This window comes from Lissotriton helveticus, chromosome 6 (assembly GCF_964261635.1).
Source record: "Lissotriton helveticus chromosome 6, aLisHel1.1, whole genome shotgun sequence".
NCBI lineage: Eukaryota > Metazoa > Chordata > Amphibia > Caudata > Salamandridae > Lissotriton > Lissotriton helveticus.
Genome location: NC_136067.1, coordinates 1,111,416,179 through 1,111,435,698, shown reverse-complemented (window position 1 = coordinate 1,111,435,698; position 19,520 = coordinate 1,111,416,179). Strand labels below are relative to the sequence as shown.

At 41.7% G+C, this 19,520-nt stretch overlaps 1 protein-coding gene across 1 annotated transcript in view; it reads right to left on the bottom strand.

Annotated features, from left to right (window-relative positions):
* Window positions 1–19,520, bottom strand: part of LOC144761655 (PR domain zinc finger protein 10-like) — a 400,011-nt gene that overhangs the window by 67,901 nt on the left and 312,590 nt on the right. The window contains exon 5 of the mRNA XM_078646945.1: window positions 9,923–10,045. Within this exon, the coding sequence (XP_078503071.1) occupies window positions 9,923–10,045 (123 nt within the window). The remainder of the gene's footprint in view (window positions 1–9,922; window positions 10,046–19,520) is intronic.

Below are 19,520 nucleotides of genomic sequence, written 5' to 3'. Positions count from 1 at the left end.
AGCATAGAAGCAGACAAAAGTGCAGCCTCTGCGGTTCAAATCATCAAATGTCTAAATCGCACCACAGTGGTTGGTATAGTTGTAAGCAAGACATAACCATTAACAAATCTGGATTCCTTTAAAGTTTTGGACAATTAGATCTTTGCTGGTATGTTCAATTGTATCCTCTCTGTACTGAAGGCAGTACTCAAAGCAGCAGACTACTTTTCAGTGGAAGGAGGAAAGAACTTCCATTCAGAGATAGGTGCATTGACTTCCACTTCTGGCATATTTTGTTTTGAAACTGGTTGAGCTTACTACAGAAGCCACAAAACACAGAAGTAGCATGCAATGGCACTCATCAAGAAAAAAGTAAATGTAACAACATAAAGTTAGAAAACCGTTGGTATTGCTCAGAATAAATGAGTTAGCTCAGAATTCAAGTCCCCTACAATTATCAAAACAACAACAGAGACTATTGTCTTGTGGTGCCAGTAAGACATGCTAATGAATATTGGGACTCGATTAGATAAATGTATCAACATGTGTGCAGAGATCGGAGAGATCTGCCACTAGTATTCAAACAGTGCATTCTCATTAAGTTGAACCCCATAATCCCTTTTGCAAATGTCCGGCTAGTACCTGGGGTAAGGCCTATAATACTTAATTTTGCAAGACAGTCGCAGCTCCCGAGTAGGCCACGATGGACGCCTAGAGGTCCTTGAAACATTATTTAAGAACGACTGATCTACAGTATTTGTCTGAGAGATACACAAGGCGTCTTGCCAAAGTAGACCCCTGTAGGGTGTACTTGCCCAACTGCACAACAATCCATTCTAGGAAGAGAGCAAGAGGTGGCCTTGACAGAAACCTTGGAGGAGGGAACCTCTGCCACAGGATGGCGGGCTTGCTTTACAGAGAAAATGTGCTGACTCTAATTGCCTGAGAGCTGCTGCCCATCTGCAAGGAAATTTACTTATATTTTGGTGCTGCGCTTTAGCTCAAGGAACACTTTCTTCAACACAGACATTGTTTGATCCTGATGTGGTCCTTCCAGAATGTGGTGCTGAGTGGTACCTATTTTCCCCAAGACCAGCAACAAGTTTGAAGGCCCTGCTTCTGCTGCCCTTGCCTGCAGGGATGCACCCAGCTGCGTCATGGAGCGCCGAGGCACATACACTAGTGAAAAACTCCAGAACCCCTTTCTATCCCTCACCAGAGACAAGAAAAAGATCCATCAATAATCAATGCCTACAAGAGCAGGTGAGGTTTGTTGAGACACTTCCACCTCACTACCTTTTGTTTTTTCAGATCCAATTCACTAGACGTATCAGGAAGTGCATCAGCTGTCCCAATGTCTGCTGTTTTGTCCTTTTAGGCTTACATACCATTTTCCAAGTGGGTCACACTGCTCTGCCTCCCTTGATTACTGAGGTCCATCCCACTAAGTGTAGAACCTCTACCCAGAAAAACTAGGACCTTCAGATTGTGACATATTAACATTTTAAAGGACAACGAATATGCTAAACTCTCAGGTCATCAAATCTTCCCAGTCAGAGGATTAAACTTTCCGGAACTCTAGGACAATTTAAACTCCCCTGTAGTTACATTTTTCATTTTTGCTACTGTAGTTCCTTCGTTCATCAACTTTTTAGTGTTCTCAAGAAATGGTATTGTTCATGAACCTGTAACAAGATAGAGGGGATAACAGGGGCAGTTGACGGAGAGGGTCGTGGTGAATATGGGATACGCCAGGGTTGCGTGTTGGCCCCGACCTTGTTCTCTCTTTTTGTGAATGAGGTGGTAGACCATCTAAGAGAGGAACCATCTGATGACCCTACATTGGCAGGTGACAAAACTCCAACCCTCCTATTCGCCGACGACACCCTCCTGATCTCTAAAACTCTGGGTGGCCTGCAAAAACTCTTAAACAGGTTCAGCCTGTTTTGCGTATCTCGGGGGCTGTCAATTAACACCAGCAAAACAAAGCTAATAACATTATGCCCGTCTAAAAGCTTTAGAAATGGCATCACCCTTAATGATACCCCACTTGACACCGTTGAGTCTTTTGACTATCTGGGAATCCGGGTCACCAATTGTATGAAATGGAGCTCCCATATGGCCAAGATGCTCCTCAGTCATAAGCGGGTGTCTGGGGCCATTTTAAGAGAACAACAACTCTCTGTAAGTAGGCCAGTTGCCCCAGCCCTTGCACTCTATGATGGTAAAGCGCTACCCTCGGCCCTTTATGGGTCCGAATTATGGGACTTCGAGAACACCATTGAACTAGTAAGATCTGAAAATCAATTCTTTAGAGGCTTGGTTTCTCTTCCAACCTCTACTCCATTGAAGCCCCTATATCAGGACATGGGAAGACGCTCTATTAAGGACATCGCACGCCTCCGTCCTCTACTATTCTGGGCACATATAAGGAGGACCCCTGAGCTGTCCAATTATGCTGCCGCCCTTAGCAAACTAATAGCAGCAGATACAGGCAATAAGATCAAATGGATTTTTAATCTCAGGCAGCTTTTATCAGATATAGGGTTCCGGGAGGCGTGGGTCAACCAGATTCCGCCATCCATGCAGGATTTGAAAAGTGCATACTGGAAATGGGTACAGGTGCAAGAGATGTGCAATTCCAACTTGGGGAATCTCACTGAGCGGTTCATGGAACATAAACCTGTCCGGAAACTGGAACCCTTTCTAGATTTCATCCAAATTTCCAGTGACAGGGCACTCTATATGAAGTTGAGAATTGGGACCCTTCCACTAAATGAAACGACAGCAGCCTGGAGGTGGCACAATCCATCATCTGTTTCTTGTCCAGGCTGCGCAGCTCCCATTGAGTCTATCGCCCACTTCCTCTTTGCGTGCCCAGCATACAGGTTGGCTAGAACTAAATGGCTTAAACTTGTTTGCAAAAAGCTCAGTTCCTAGAACTATAGGGTGGCACTACGTATTTTAAAAACGGATACCTCGTCCCTCACCTTGGTCTGTGGCAAAGCAAAATATTTGGGCTGCGCATGGCTAATAAGGTCAAAGCTTCTGCGAAAAGTAGCAGCCAGGTAGTGCCCGTGTTTGTCTTTTGATGCACTGTTTTATGATTATTTAATAACTTTTAATGGTTCCGTTGTACATACTTTTAATATGCTTTAAAATGCTCAGTTGGATTTATTCATCGTGTTGTATCGTATTCTGATTCTTTAAAAAAAATGAATTTAGGATGTACCTGCTTTTATGATACATTTTTATCGAATAAGTACATAGAAAAAGATAACCAGAAATCTTATCTGTGATATTGCTCAATTGACCCTGCCCCTTAAAGACTGGGGCATAAGAAATAGGAAGCAACTTTGGTGACATGTATAGTATGTTATTTGAATACCACCTTTTGGACACCTGTCCTCCAGATTTGCGTTTATTGGTCAAGTGCGCTTGCACACTATTTGCATAATGAATAATGACTGGCCAGAAATGATATGGTTTTTGTGAACTACAAAATGTATTAGCAAATTAAAGAAATGTGTGACATGTTACCACGGACACGAATGAGGGGTTTATGGAAAGAGAATGAATAATGTTAATCCTTGGTGTATTGGCATCCATGAAGGCAACAGAAGGACAGCGAGTTTTAAAGAAGGGAGCATTTGGAGATTTGGTTGATATTTTCTAAATGGCAGAAAGCATACTGTTGGTAAATTGTATTCTAAAAATGACATAACTATGAACATTAATTCGAATCTGATCCTATGTTACTCCTGCGGAAGGGTGTAACAACCTCAAAAATAACGAGTTAACAAAAGAAGTAAAAATCAGTTTTAAGTCATAGTGATCTGAACACAACACATTATTGAATCTCCAAAAAGAGGTTGTATAGAAATATTGCTTGGATAATTGAACAGACAAAAAGTATGAGAAATCATATGTACACTGGATCAAAAGGAATAGCAGTTCATGAATACCAAAGTCATTCAGCCTTAGTAGCATATCAGGTCTCTCCGCCTTCAGTTGAGCCACCGGTGTGATGGCTCTAAACTTTGCTCAGTCAGTACTATCTTGGTTGTGCCCACTCGGCAAAGGTTTTGTATATGCAAGAATTAAACATCTAAAGGTGGTGTTAATTTCTTGAGAAAACAATCATGGCCATGTAGCACAGGAAGGTTTTTCCCTGCTCTTTGTGGTCATTATTTGTTTCCAGTTGACCATCAATGTGACCAGGCCGGCAGCCCAGCAGAAAGGTCAGAGGTTTTAGCCAGGCCAGGCATTTCCCCCACTTCTAAATGATGGGGAGGAACCACAACTTGGCAGAGGGGAGAATGCTAGTTTACAGTAGGGATCATGTTCCACCGAACGCTCTGTAATAAGTCTGCTAAGCCAATTTGTTGGAATGCCAAGAGTGCCACAGCTAAGAACTTGAATTCACAATTACAATGTGTGCCTACGATACTATCACAAGTGCAGCTGACACAATGGTGCCAAATTGTATTCTACATGGCAACAGTATGAACAAGTAATGTTCTTGACCTTTCATCAATTACAAATACTTGTTGTGACTATGGCACATCGGTTGGAAGGAATATGTGTATTATAGTGCTTAGAGAGTTGCTTTCATGCAGCCATGGAACCACACTATGAAATCGTTACTTTGCAGTTTGGTTGGAGGGAAGATGGGATATCTTCCAGTTTTTAGTGGATGTCCAACATTTGACAAATTATAGATAACCCCATTTGTCTTCAGTTGAGGACCGCTAGTAGACCTTTGTCTGAATTTTTCGTTTGCATTCTTTTTGCAGCACCTGCATTTAATGTCCTCTTTTAGGTGGAACTATTAGGTCTTGTTAATGTGGGCTTTTGCAAAGATGAGCTCTTATTCAGAAGTTCTTCAACAGACATCCTTCTCCCAATGGTTCACCTTCCATCTGTAAGCCACATATAATGGAGTTTCATGTCTCACTCCATACGATGATGCCAAATCGTTTTGTACACTAGTGAATGCATTTTACATGCGGCGCATTTATCTTAATTGCGCTGGACGCGCCTAGAAGGAAAATGCGGTGAATGCACTGCCCTATCGGCAGCTGTGAATTTGCGCTTGCCTGGGAGCAGCACACTCATGTGAAAACCGAGCGGCTCCTTTAAAGCTGCTCCTTGTTTTCAAAGAGCAGGTGGCAGCCCGCCTGAACTTTTAAATTGGATTAGAGATCCCTTTGCAGGCAGGGCAGTCAGTGACTACACCCATTGGCAAGAGGAAGTCTGGGGGATCCATGGGACCCCTTTTCCCCCCTCCAGAGGGGGGCGCACAGACAGTGCACTACCTTTTATGTGGCACAATGTCAGTGCGCCTCCTGAGAGCTTCTTTGCCTCTGCCCCCACATCTGTAATAATGCGTGGGCACAGAGGCAAAGGGATTCCCTCATTTGCGTGGGGCACGCCCCCATGCAAATACGGGAGTACCCCCTTAAGATAGAGCGGGCGCTTTATGTGCACCAGCGCTATCAATATTACAGAAGGGGCTACACAAGCATCTGCGGCCCCTTCTGTTATACCAAAGTGCCCCGGGGGCGCACAAAGCGGGCGCAAAAAACAGTTGCGCCCCGGGGGCACTTTCTGTAATATCGCCCTAGCTGTTTATATTCAATCAATTACTCTCCCTATGTATTTGGTCTCATCCTGGAACTGTCTGTCAATTGCTCTATTTAACACTTGATCTTTGGTGCACTAGGCATAACAAGTAGTATGTAAAACGAAGAACAGGAAATACTGCAAAGCAAAATAAACTAAACACTTTTAAAAACAAAGGACAGAATATTTTCAGAGACTAGTGTGAAAGAGGAGCGTTGGGAAGGTGAAAAAGAAAGACCTGTGAAAATTTGATTTTCAAAAAACATCAAGGAACATTTATTTTGCTAAGGATTTTTATTCTTTATTGAGTTTAATCTTTGTCTTATGCTGTTATGTAACCAATAGATAACAAGATAATGTGCTATGCGTGAATCTGAAATAAATGGTCTATGCTACAAAACATGTATGAGATTGTTATGAGGTGCGATTGGTGAGATGGATACGGAAGTGCCTGTTAGGGGCAAGAAAAGAGAGTAAATATTGGGGAACAATCAATGGAGAGCAATGGGGAGCAAGGTGTAGGGCACACTTTGAAGCTTTAAGTTGAGCACAACAGGTGGCACTCTACAGGAGGACAATAATCAGCTTTTTTTGCACAGCAACAGGAAACATTGTGTGCTTGGCAACTGGAGGTAGCCTGATATACGTAATGGGGAGTTAAGTAATCTTAGGACTTGCAAGTATTCAGTCTCTGGAGAGGGTAACAAATTGAAACAGTGATGAGTACAAACGAATTGGAATAATTTGGTTTTGGGGTAATGGGCAAGGGGGGGAAGTATGCGGGATGAGTAAGAGATGGATATCACTGGTAAAATGGATATAACAAGCATTAGGGCGATGCAGAAGTCATTTATAACACTGCGAGGTGGATAAGATCTAACACGTTTGGCAGCTGATTCCACAACCGAGCTTGAGCACTAGTTCTTACTTTAGAACCAGAATTATAAACCCACCAAAGGAAAATGAACAAAAATATTTTTATAAAATTAAAATGTTTAGTGTTGCATTAGAAGTGTCTTGTCATTCCTTTCGCACACATCTGGAGGACTGTGTAGCCTTAATTAAGTAACTAATTGTGTTTCATGTATTTCAATAGTCCTCACACAATATTTTCATTGTATTTAGTTTGTGTATCTTCTGGCACCTAATGTCTATACCTCAAGTATTGTTCTGTAGGCTCAGAGGGAGTTCTACTTCAATTCGATTAAACACACAGTTTGCAATAAGCAACATGTTTTAACTACAGAGGCTAGGCACCAGACACCATTATTTGTATCATTGAAAGTGCCCCGGGTGCTATGGGCTTGTGCACTAGCTTTTTGAACCCCTAGGGGATTTTGGTAATATGGAAGAGGCGTTCGTACAGCCCCTTCTGTAATACAGATTACGCTGATGCTTAGGGCCAGATGTACGACCATTGGCATTAGCGACTCGCAAATTGCAAAAAGTTGCAGGTCGCAATTTGCGAGTCACCAATGTACAACAGTGTCAGAGACATTGTTTGCGATACCCAGTGGGGTTGAAAATTGCATGCCTCATTGGGAATGGCTGGCCCTCCCAGGTATGGTGGCCTGCTGGGCTCAGCAGATCTCCATGTCTGGGACTGCTTTTAAATAAAGCAGTTTTTTTTTCAAATGCATCCCGTTTTCCTTAAAGGAAAACAGGATGCATTTAAAAACAAAAAAAAAAACGTTTCCGTTTCATTCTTTAAGGGCAGGTAGTGGTCCCTGGAACCACTGCCTGTTCCTAAAAAATATTTCCCCCTGCATTTGCTAAGGAGAAGAGGTCTCCTGGGGACCCCTTCCCTTTTGCGATTATCTTACCACCCTCTTGAAGAGGGTGGTAAATTGCAAGTGTTTTGCGACCGCAATTGCGGTCACAATACATTCGTACATGGCTTGTGAGGTCACTGTTAGGAAGGGAACGCCCCTTCCTAATAGCGAGTCGTAATACACTATTTTGCCAGTCGCTAATTATTTGAGAAATGCAATTTCGTGTTAGTACATGGCTCAGAGTATATTTGCATGTGCAAACAGGTCGCAAGCGGCTTTGCGCATGCAATTTTCCGTTGTACATCTGGCCCCAAATGTGCACTGGCGCATTTCCATGGGCGTGTACCTTCATTTGCCTTGGGGCATGCCTCAGGGAAATGAGGGTATCCATTACCTTTATTTCTGCTATATCACAGATGTGGATGGAGAGGCAAAGAAACTTTCAGGACATGCACTGACTTCATCTCACAGAGGCGGGCCGCAGTCTGTGCAACCCAAGGAGCAGCTTCAAAGGGGGGATGAAGGACCTAGAGCAGTGGTTCCCAAACTTTTGACTCCTGAGGACCCCCATTGAGTCACCACTGGAAGCCGGGGACCCCCAAGCAATTTGTATGAGTTGTATTTCAAATATTAAAACAGTAATTTGAAAAAAACATACATGAGCACACAAAACAAATACTCAATGTACTAAGGATTTTAGGGGCAGATGTATGACCATTTCATTTAGCGCCTCGCAATTGGCGACACATTGCGAGTGGCAAATTGTGAGTCGCTAAATGAAATGCACAACAGTGTTTTTACCACTGTTTGGGATTCCCAATGTGGTCGCAAATTGCGAGGCTTATTAATATTAATGAGCCTCTCGCAATTTGCAAGCCCATTGGGAATTGCAGCCCACCTAGGGATGGTGTCCTGCTGGGCTCAGCAGACCACCATGTCTGGGACTGCTTTTAAATAAAGCAGTTTAAAAAAAATTGCAGCACGTTTTCCATGCATTAAAGAAAATGAAACATTTTCGTTTCATTTTTTAAGGGCAGGCAGTGCTTTTAAAAAAGCAGGCAGGCCTGTTACAGGCAGGCTTTGCATGCATTTGCAAAGGAGAAGGGGTTCCCTGGGGATCCCTTCCCATATGCCAATGCATTACCATCTACTTGAAGTAGGTACTAATTGCGAGTGTTTTGCGACCGCAATTGCAGTCGCAAAACATTTGTAGATGGTTTTGAGACTCGCTATTTGGAAGGGAATGCCCCTTCCAAATAGCAAGTTGCAAAACCTATTTAGCGAGTCGCAAAAAATTGCAACTCGCGAAATACGCTATGTACATGACCCAATAGGTATTTGCATGTGCAAACGGGTTCACGAACCCGTTTGCGCATATAAAAACGGGTCGTACATCTGGCCCTTAGTATTTTATATTGAAGGAATAGACCCTCTGTCACATGTGTTACATTTGTTTTATAGCATCTCTCATACCATTGTAGGATGTCAGAGCACTTTACATCACACACATATTGAAACAAAGAATCATACATATAAATCAGTGTATACATTTTTTCACATAAGGTAAAGGGGACTACAAGGTGTGGTATTCACATGTCATTCATACTGGTAGGCATTTTTAAAGAGTGCTTGGTCTGGAAAAGCACAAACTCAGGATTCAGAACATAACACAGTGGCTAGCACTGACTTTAACATTAAAAATGTATTTCCACCCAAATAAATCTTTTTAGCAGCATCAGGATAATGAATGACTGGGAAAATACATAAATTACTAACTGGTACCATGCAGTTTGTAAGCAGCTCTTCGATGACAGTTTATAGGTCTCTCTGCTAGATTACGATTGTCACTTATGAAGTGCACAGTAACGAAATAATCTCAGTGACAAAAGCAGTAACCACGGACCTATGCACCTAAAATACGGGTTTTTAAAACGCATGTTACACATTCTTTGCAGCAGGTACATTAACCCTCTGTGCTACATTAGTTAAGTCAAATCTGCCACTGGACAATACTCTCATCTCTCTCCAGCAAGTACAAATAATCACTGCCATTATCTTGACACTTTTATTGTTGCTCGAAAGATGCTAATTAGACAAGAAACTTTGCTGTGCTTTTAAAGCTGCTGCCTACGGACCCCCTGGGAATGTGTCACGGACCCCTGGGGGTCCTCGGACCCCAGTTTGGGAAACACTGACCTAGAGACCCTCCAAGCATTCCTCTGCAGGATCGTACTGTCCGTCATTGCATCCGCCTGAAGAGGTATTTCTGTCTCCCTAAGATATGTATGCCGTGTCAGCTATCTGCACAGTGAAAGGCAGCCCATCTCTTCACTAATGCACTGTTCTTGGTGCAAGTCAGGGTTCACACCAGCACTCGGAGAGGACATTTACTGTGATAGGTCGCACTATCTTGCTCTGTGCCCGGTATCCCCAGTTAAAGATGCAATGTGCCCTATATATAATACAGCCCAGGACTGGTTGGTTAATTTTTCACAAGAAGAAATATAGAATAAAGTAGGAAGATATGATATCCAAATGAAACTTACTGTGAAAGGAGGTGGTGAAACGCAAACATCTGCTTCTTCTTTGATGGCAACTGAGGAAATTTCCATGAACTTCAAATAATCTGCAGCATACCAGACCTTCAGTTCTGTATGTGGATCAATTGGCTATGGACAAAAAAGGTACGTTTTAACCAAAGGAGTAACTAGAAAACTAGAAACTTAATTTAAACATCCTTAATAGACTAATGGGGTCATTCAGAGTACGGCAAAGCAGGTGGACCTGTGTAAATTAGTAGTGCTCCTAGTCCACCAAACTTGTGACTACCCCACTTTGTTCAAAGTTGGGGGAAGCACTGGTTTCCAAAGGTGAAGCCACTAACCTGATAACTTTTCTGCCAAAGGGTTAAGTCATAATGCCAATCGTCTGCTCCTTTTTAGGGCAGGGAGTCTTACTTTTTTCCTGCGGCAGGCGGCTATCCGTGGCAGGAAGAAAACTCCCTGTGGGCAGGATCGTAATTCTTTTATTTTTCTAAAAACAATCTTACTTTGGAAGCTTATTCTGGAAAAACAAACTTTACAAGCAAGATCAACAAATATGGCATCCACTAGATTTAGTGAGAATTTTTTTTACTGCCCTCCAATAGTAGTTCAGGTCTGTCCTATTTGTGTTCCGGTCCTTGCAATAATGTTTCCCACATTTTATTCAGTCCATTTTCTGGGCATGTCTGCAACAGTAAGAGACTTCAATTAAGTTATTTTTTTTAAGTTTTATAAAACGCAACTGTTACACTGAAGAGAATCCTTTTGATGATTAGCTAATTGAACCAGAATCGAACTAGACCAATATACAAATGTACTTAAAATTAAATGTTTTTACATATTTTACAAACTGAAGATGATTATGAGTTTCCTTTAGAAAGTGAGGAAGGGCATTTGAGTGTTTAGCTGCAAGGAAGCAAAAAGCAGGGTAACCTTTTCTGATTTTTCTATATTGAGGGATCACCGGGGTATGATCATAAGACAAAGGAAGAAGTTGGATTGGGACGTATTTCTGAAATTTGCTGTGAAGATATGGAGGAACTTACTTGTTATCTGCACTGAAAGTGAAACATAATGTTTTTAAAACATTTTTTTTCCCACTGGAAGCTAATGAAATTGCTGTCTGTTGTGGAAAACGTGCTCGATGGCCAAGGCTGAAAATCAAGTACACCGCAGTATTTTGGATCAGTTTGTGTTTCACAGCCAAGTAGTCATGTCTTGAAAATATGATGCCTGAAAAACTAATTTGTGGCATTCTAATGGAAAAAAATATTTTTTTCATCCTTTTTTTAACACAAGAAAACAGGTGGAAGTAATCTTTTTGACCTAAGGTAAAAGCTAAGATTTCCAACTGTGGTGTTATGAGAAGGTGGTGCATCAAGATCCAATGGCTACCAATCGTCTGATAAAACAGTAGGGGGTGTCATAAAACCAATCAGAGTTGCAGAGAAGCCATTTGACCACTCCTGAGGCAACACTTAAAGTTGGGTTAATTTAATTCAGCCATTAAAGTCATCAGCGTACTGTAGTGTAGTTCCTATCTTCCCAATAGGCTCTGCGCATTGGAATAATACCTACAGCAGTAAAGGCCTAGGCCAGACGTTAACTAGGTCTACTACTGTCGATACTAGACTTAAAGTTTTGGGTTTGCCAGCTTAGCTCAGAGTTCACTAGAAACTTTCTCGAATGTTCAAGGAGGACTTAATTTCCCTGATTAGACAAGAAGGGATTTAGTTTCTGACAACCATAGAACATGACAACTTTGCTCTCCCCTAATCAAGAGTCAATCTCGAGAGTCGTGTGAACAAAAGGCAAATTATTTTACTCAGTCAGTACGTGCATTCTTAGTCTCATCAGAATGTAGAGAAAAGGAAGAGACGGGCGTGTTCAATAAAAAGGTGTTATTTATTGATCAGTCTCTTTTCTCATACAAGAGAAATGGATCGATATTATTGCAATACTTATAGTTAAGTAAAGTGCATACATTAAAAGCAAGAGTATAAAATAATACTGTAAAAACATTGATATGGTTTCTAAGCCATAAGATGTTTTAAATGAATAAAATATATTACATACACATATACATTTGACTAAACGTACTCAACTGGTGTTTCTAGATACGCCTACCCCGTGTACCTGACCTAAGTCTAATACGAGGGCGGGAATGGATAGTTACAGTTTAAGTTAAGTTTGTTTTTGCCAAGTGAATAACTAAAGAATTCTCTGTGAGGGGTTATTCAGTTCTGTACCTGGAAGTTAGGATGAATGAGGAATGGTATCTCTCTCTCTGGTCTCGATATTCCAGGCTGCCTGCGAGGGCTACCCGGAAACGCCGGTGCTGGATTCTCGGCAGGAGAAAGCAGCTTCTCTCAGCGCGTCAGGAAGGCGGGGCTGCTGCCAGCGGGGTCTGCTCTGCTCTTGGCTTCGGCAAGTATGGCTGCTCCGTCTCGTCACCACGCGTGTGTTTGCATATGGCAAGATCGGTAATATTTATACCTTTAAGGTGCCGAGATTGACGTAAGGATGGACATAGATACGTCAATAAAGATGTCATACGATTTGCTCGTTAGCACATTCTTTTACTAAAGTTCTCGGTGAAATCAAAACAATGGCCGCAGGGTTTTGCCCAGGTTGTCATAGGTTTGATTTGTTATGAGAACTCCGTATGCCTTATCAGGGGCTGGAGGAATATCGCTTGTCTAATTAGATCGCAAGCGTTATGACCTAATCAGATAACACGTTCCTGTGCCGTAGTGTGACTGCGTCAGATAACGGTATCTGCATCATGGGGGTTTTCTGCCTCATGGGCTGACTGCTAGTTAACTTGTTGGTTTGTTTAACTAGAATAGGGTCAGGAATAGGGGGATCGATTCAGAACCTATAGGAATACATGACACCCACTCCACGCTAACTATGGACATATTTACTAATCTAGGAATAGTATTACATAGTACAACATACTATAGAGTAGTGTGTATACCTTACCACCCCAAAATACATAAATGCATTTTGAAATTCTTCAAATATACTGAAAAATTGCAGACATATATATTGTATGCACTCAAGCTGTAGAATAATGCCAAAGTAATCGCATTTGTATACATTATTGCTCGTTTGGTATATGAGAATTACACATGAAATGGTTTCTTAAATACAGAAAAAAGATTCGAGACCATTCCATCACAGAATAAAATATTTATGAACATACCAGCGGGCAGCTAAAGTCTATAAAGTATCTAAAAAATAGAAATCTTAGTTCTTTAGGAATAGTTTCTTACTTTAAGCAGAAGATAAGTGTCCCGAAAAACCGAAAAAATGAATTGGGGCTTCTGAAAGAGTTGCTGTCCGTGAACTGGAGTGAAAAATAGTTCATGTGACTTTATTATTTAAAGTTGAAGGCCGAATTCAGGGAACGCCGTGTGCGAGCTTGCTCAAAAGTCTCTATTTCTGTTCGGGTGAGAACATCATATCATTTAGGCTTTCGAAAAAACTGTCAACAGCTTCCTGGGAAAGTTCCACTAACTCGGAAATAGGTGTAATCATGCATTCTTGTGCATGATTGTCTCCATTGACATTCTGATTCGCATTGCTGACAGAAGGTCGTACCTGTTCGATGCTGCTTTCATCTTGAACTTCACTACCCATCAATCGTAGTGGTGAAGCTTCCACGAATGCCGTCATCAGGATTGGTAGCCTTTGAGGGCAGCACAAAGCATGAACCTTGATCGGGCTCAACAATGTTTCTGCATCCGTCGGCGCATCCGATTGTAGCGTCAGACAGGTGTCTAACACGCATTCTTCTCCGCATAGCAGACACCTCAATACAGGTAAAACACATCTTTGCCACATTGGTCGAAATGATAGAAACCAAGTCATGTTCAGGTCTCTAAGCCGGGAGAGTCCCAGGATTTTTCATATCCGGTCCCGGTATCCAATGGCTAGGATTGTTTCTTCCCTTGTCGCAAGAGTTTTGTCTGTGACATGGGTTGCCATAACGAAAAATAAGGACTAAGAATAGGATTCCTGCAATTAGTCCCAAGATCAGGGGAAGTCCGCCAAAAATCGAATGGACGAAATCTGGAAAAATACCCAGTATGGCTTTGAATGGTGTTAATGCCATCGAAAATACTGTCTTAAATACCTTTGAGACCCCATTGGTATCAGAAATATTTAAGATTTCATTCAGGATTTCCGCGAAATGTACGGGGGAATTAGTTGATAATAATGTATGTATCTCTGCAGTCGTCCTTGCGACTTGTAGATCATACGTTTCTTTTGATGACGAGAGCCTGGTAGGCGTCTGAAGAAGCACTGTTTTCATTCTGCTTAAAGTATCTATTCGAATAGAAGTAATTTTCAAATCGGGCCATGCCCTTGCCTCCCTGTCTGGAAAGGAGCTGGGGAACAACGAGCGTCCACAGCACTTGACCTTCGCAGTCGTAGTTACTAGATAAGGAGTCCCGGGCATAAGACTACAACATCTGCGGTCTACAATTAGAATGTAACTCCCATTATAGAGTCTTTGAAAGAATGGTTCTATTTCTGTTGCAGGTGCGCCTTGTTAGTGACATGAAAGGTTGTATGAATTCCCTTCACAGGCTCCATGCAAACTAATTCCGTTACACAGAAGCGTGCCGCTTAGTGACATCGCACAATTGTTGCCACTAAGAAACACTTTCTGTCCTTTATTACTGACACATGCATGTGAATAGGGCAGGTTCCATGTTGTTTTAAGGTACCCCTTTCCCAATTTCTCGTACATGCAGGCCTGTATATATTTTTGGCAGTATTGAAACCTGAAGGTTGAGATTGGAATATTTATTATCCCATGTATTATCCATTCACTGACAGGTCGTTCTGACATTGTCACTGGTAATCTTTCGAGTTTTTCAATGCTCAAGATTGTATAATCAGCACCCTTTTGTGCCATACTGATTTGTCTATCAGTAAGGTTAAAGATTTGGAATAGTGACGTTGTGTTGATTAAACGCCAAGGCACATAGCCTGAACGCAGATTTTGTAACGTCCAGCCAAGCTGTACAATAGAACGCAATTGTGACTGACCGTGTTGTAATAACAGTAAGTCTTGCGATAATATGTCGATTGCTGAAGACACAATGCTGTCCAAAGAAAAAATTCTGGAGGACAGAGTCATTAACCCATTGTCCACTACAGAAAGTGATTTTTCCAAATTAATACGGTCAATTTCCCGTATTCTCTCTGCTGTTTCAATTTGAGTAACCTTCCAGGCCTCATTGTATGCTGCATATACAGAGGCTGCTATGAAACGTTTTTGACGCTGTTTGCGTGGTCCCAAAGTGAAATCACGGAAGTCAGCACCATCAGTAAGTAAAGTTAGGTGTTGCTTAATTTCTGCCAGTGTGGAAGTTTGTACCCATTGAAGGCATAATTTGCCCACACTGTAGGTGGTTATTATCCCTGGGTGATGTCTTTGGGGATATCTAGGGTCTGGCCTGGTCATTTTGAACCCCTGTGTTTTATTCAGGAATCTGTCTTGACAGTTATTAGTATCTGTGGGCCAGATCAACCACTGTTTCCAATCAGGATGTGTTCTGTTTTGGTTTAATATATGGTTTACGTCTATCTCTTCATCTGTATCAGAGTTATTGCTAAACATTGTTGGCTTTGGAATAGACGGTTTATTTAAATCTTTGATTTTGGCTAGGCCAAGACAGGTGGTTTGTTGAACAGTTTCATTTAAAAATATCATTTGTTCTGGGATCATGCAGGCTCTAAACAAAGCTTCTATACCCTGTACTTGCCATTCTTTTGTACCCCAAACACTTTTCAATTCAACATTTTTGTCCCAATATTCAAAACCAAAAGTATTCATTTTTTCAAAGAATGAGTCTGAATATAACAATTTTGTGTTGGTTATCATGGTCTTGGTCCCTGTTTTGTTTGACAATTTAAAATAAAATGTTTCAGCATTACTTGTGTTAAAACCTGAAAAATATGAATATTTGTCGTAAACGGTTCTTGAGCTCCCTTTTGGAGGTGTTGCACAATGTTCCCATTGATTATAATTTAAAACATTTCTAGGTTGTGCAGATCTATGTAAAAACTGGTTACCATAGTGGTTATAGCAATACATCTATCATAATTTGTAGAACCCTGCAAATAATCATGTTTGGTAAATTTAGCAGACATTACTAAGTCAGACATCATATTATTAATGCTTTCGAAGTCCCAATCATCAGCAAATGAGTTTGGTTTTGCAAAGTCACTCAATGAGATCTTAATTTGGTGTGGATATTTCAGGATCTCGACCGGACCATAAATTTCATAGTCAGTGTTGTCCCAGGCTACCCCACCCGGTATCGGATTGGCTGTGAAGTTGGCTGAAGAAAGTTCTCTTTTCTCGACGTGTGAGGATGTGTGTGGTTTGAGGATCAAGTTGATTTTCTGACTTGCTGTGTCCATTTTAGCATATTTTCCCTCAATGAAGCGTCCCAAAGTAAGTACCATGATGAGCCAAAGTATGAGGATAAATGCACCAAAACCCACCCAAAATTCAATCCATGGAGAAATCAGATATGTTTCTTTCAGTTGTTTCAAAAGTTCCTTAGCTTTATCTTTAAAGGTTTTTGATGATGGCTGTGTCTTTGATTCACTGAAGCCTTCAGAGGAATCATCGAAGTTTATGAAGTAGCCGGATGCAGTTCTGTCAATTGTTCCAATTGGTTCAGGATTTCTGTTTCTTGCATTTTCACTTGTTACTTCATTATAGATTGGTGTGTCTCTGCTAAATGTTTTTATTTGGGTTTTCAGAGGTCTGAGTTCTATTGCATTGCTGCATAGTCCTTGTTGTTCTTCTGTAGGCGTTTCGAATGTGATGAGCCTCTTTGTTAGGACCTCTGTACTGGTAGCAAACCTTGGTGTTCTGCTACTTATTGGGAGTCCACTTGGCCTACTGTTTGTTATCGGCCACATGTTGTGGTTTTACCAGGTCGATTGATACAACTCGGTTCTCCTTTTTTCCAGCAAGTGGCGGTAGTACAACTGATCTTGTCCCGTTGACAGACAAGACAGGAACTGCTTTTCTGTAAGAAGGCCCAAATTCCTTCTTTACCGCGATCTTTTCCCTGACTAGATCCCCGACTTTTGGAATCCAGACAGGTCTTGCTGGGACAGGTGGTGGTTCTTCAGTGGTTGTTGGCTGTTGTTTCAACTTTATGTTGCTCAGGTCTTTTCTTGTTTTGTTTAAGTCCTGCAAAATAGCCAAACGGTCTTTGATATCAAAGGTTTTTTCTTTCACCACTGAAGTCTGACTATCAATGTCAGAGATCATCATCCTAGTTCCAAATAATAATTCGTACGCACTGAATCCCTTCAGAGAATTTCTTGGCAAGTTATTGAGACTACGTTGGACACTTATTAGATGTTTGACCACCCAGCTCCCGAACCTAATACCTTCGCCGTTATAGATTGCTTTATGTCACGGTTTTTTCTTTCAACAATTCCGTTCCCCTCAGGGTGAAATGGACAAGAGTACCGCAATTGCACGCCCATGCTGACCATGGCCTCCTTATAAGCCCGAGAGCTAAAAGCAGGACCATTGTCCGAATGCAGCATGCCAATTGCGTATGTGCCGATAAAGACTCGCAAATCTTTTATAACAGTTCTGGTGTCAGCCGTTCGCTGGGGCCACATCCATATGAATCTCGTGCATGAATTCACTGCGACCAAGATATATTTATAGTTACCATCCCTTTGTAAGGGACCGCAGTGGTCTAGATAAACACATGCTAATGGTTTATCCGAGATTAGAAGGGGCGTCTGAGCTGGACGTCTCACCGTTGATACTTTCATTCTTTGACATATTTCACATTCTAGAACATAGTTCCTTGTTTGTCTTCTCATTTGTGGCCACCAGTATCTCTGTTTTAATAATGATACTGTGGCTGAGACGCCAGCATGTATAGAAGCAAGCCCTTCGTGTGCCGCTATTATTAGTCCTAACCTATGTTCCATGTTTGGAATTGCCCTATCCCCCACTCCAGGGATTCGAGCAAAAGGAACATTGTTTGCATCAGTTATGTATGAGTATTTTACTGGAAAGCCTTTAGGGAGTGGTTCTATCGAATCCTTTTCTGAAGCGCTGACAGCTTGTAATATTTCGCTGTCTGTTTTCGTTTTTGACTGGGTGACGGCAGCTACGGAAGCCGTTTGCACAGCTGCCTTCGCGGCCTCATCAGCCAATGAATTCCCTGCAACGTGAACGCCATCACGTTGATGACTCAGTGTATGTATCACGTGAGTCTTTGGTAGTTCTTTTTGTAAAAGAACTACTTGTTCCCAGAGCATTTTATGCTTGATTGTGCCACCTTTCGCATCCTTGAAACCATTCTGAAGCCAGATCTGCAAGTATTCATTGTAAGATTGAACGCAATAATACGAATCGCACAGTATGAGTGTGGGGAATTCTCGATCGGTATTTTCAAGCGCCATCTTGAACGCCAGTAGTTCAGCTCGCTGAGCTGTACAATCTCCTAAAGATTGTGTTTTAGTGATTGCTGGTTTAAATTTTCCTTCGTGCCAGCGACCTTTAACGATCGCGCACGCAGCACTGTAAGCTTGCTTACCCCCCACTGCGGGTTGTGCTGATCCGTCTGTATATATTATACAGCCGTAGTGGTCTAGAGGCAGAATTTCGGTCGGCGGAGGACATTCAAATTCATATTGGAGAAATTCTTGTGTTTTTAAGTAAGGATCAAATTCGTACGCCACGTCTGTTGCAGCAAGAGAATTAGCCCATTGTATCCATCTCGGATGGAGTGCTTTAGCATTTGGAATGCTTGCCTTTGTTACCGCCTCTAAGGCTGGTATTGGTGTCACGATTATTATTCGTTTACCTTGTGCCAGGGCTCGTTCTTTTGCTATAGCTGTCTGTGTTGCCGTAAGAATTTTTTCCGTTGGGCTAAATTTCATTTCAGCCTTAGTGTACAAGTGTGATTTGAATGCAATTGGTACCTTTTCTCCCTCATTAGAGGTCAGGTATGTGAATCCACATCTCCCTGGGATGACTCGAATCACAAGATTGCGTGTGTTATCACGTGTTTCTAATTTTGTTTTAATTAGCATTTCTGTTTGTAAGGATCTCAAAATTTCTGTGTGTATTTGAGTCCAATTGGATCTTTTAAAATCTGGTTTAATTAGATCATAAAGGGGTTTGACCCTTTCTGCGTAATTTGCAATGTATGTTCTTCCGAAATTTAGGAAGCCTAGAATCGACTGTAAGTTTTTTAGTGTTCTAGGTGCTTGGAGTACGGCACATTTCTCTAGGAAATTGTCAGCCAGGCTTTTGCCTTCACTTGATAACTCATATCCTAAGAATAGGACTGTCAGATGGGCAATTCTGGATTTTTTAAAGTTGAATTTGTAACCCTCTGCAGCGAACCCAAGTATTATGGTGTTCACTCTTTTCAAGTGAGTCTCCAAGTCATCATCTGTTAAGTAAATGTCATCGACATAAGATAATGCTTCATCATCATATAGATGAAGTAATTCTGTTACTCTCGCTGAGAATACCCCCGGGCTGTTCTTGTACCCCTGGGCTAACCGACAGAATTGTTTTTGA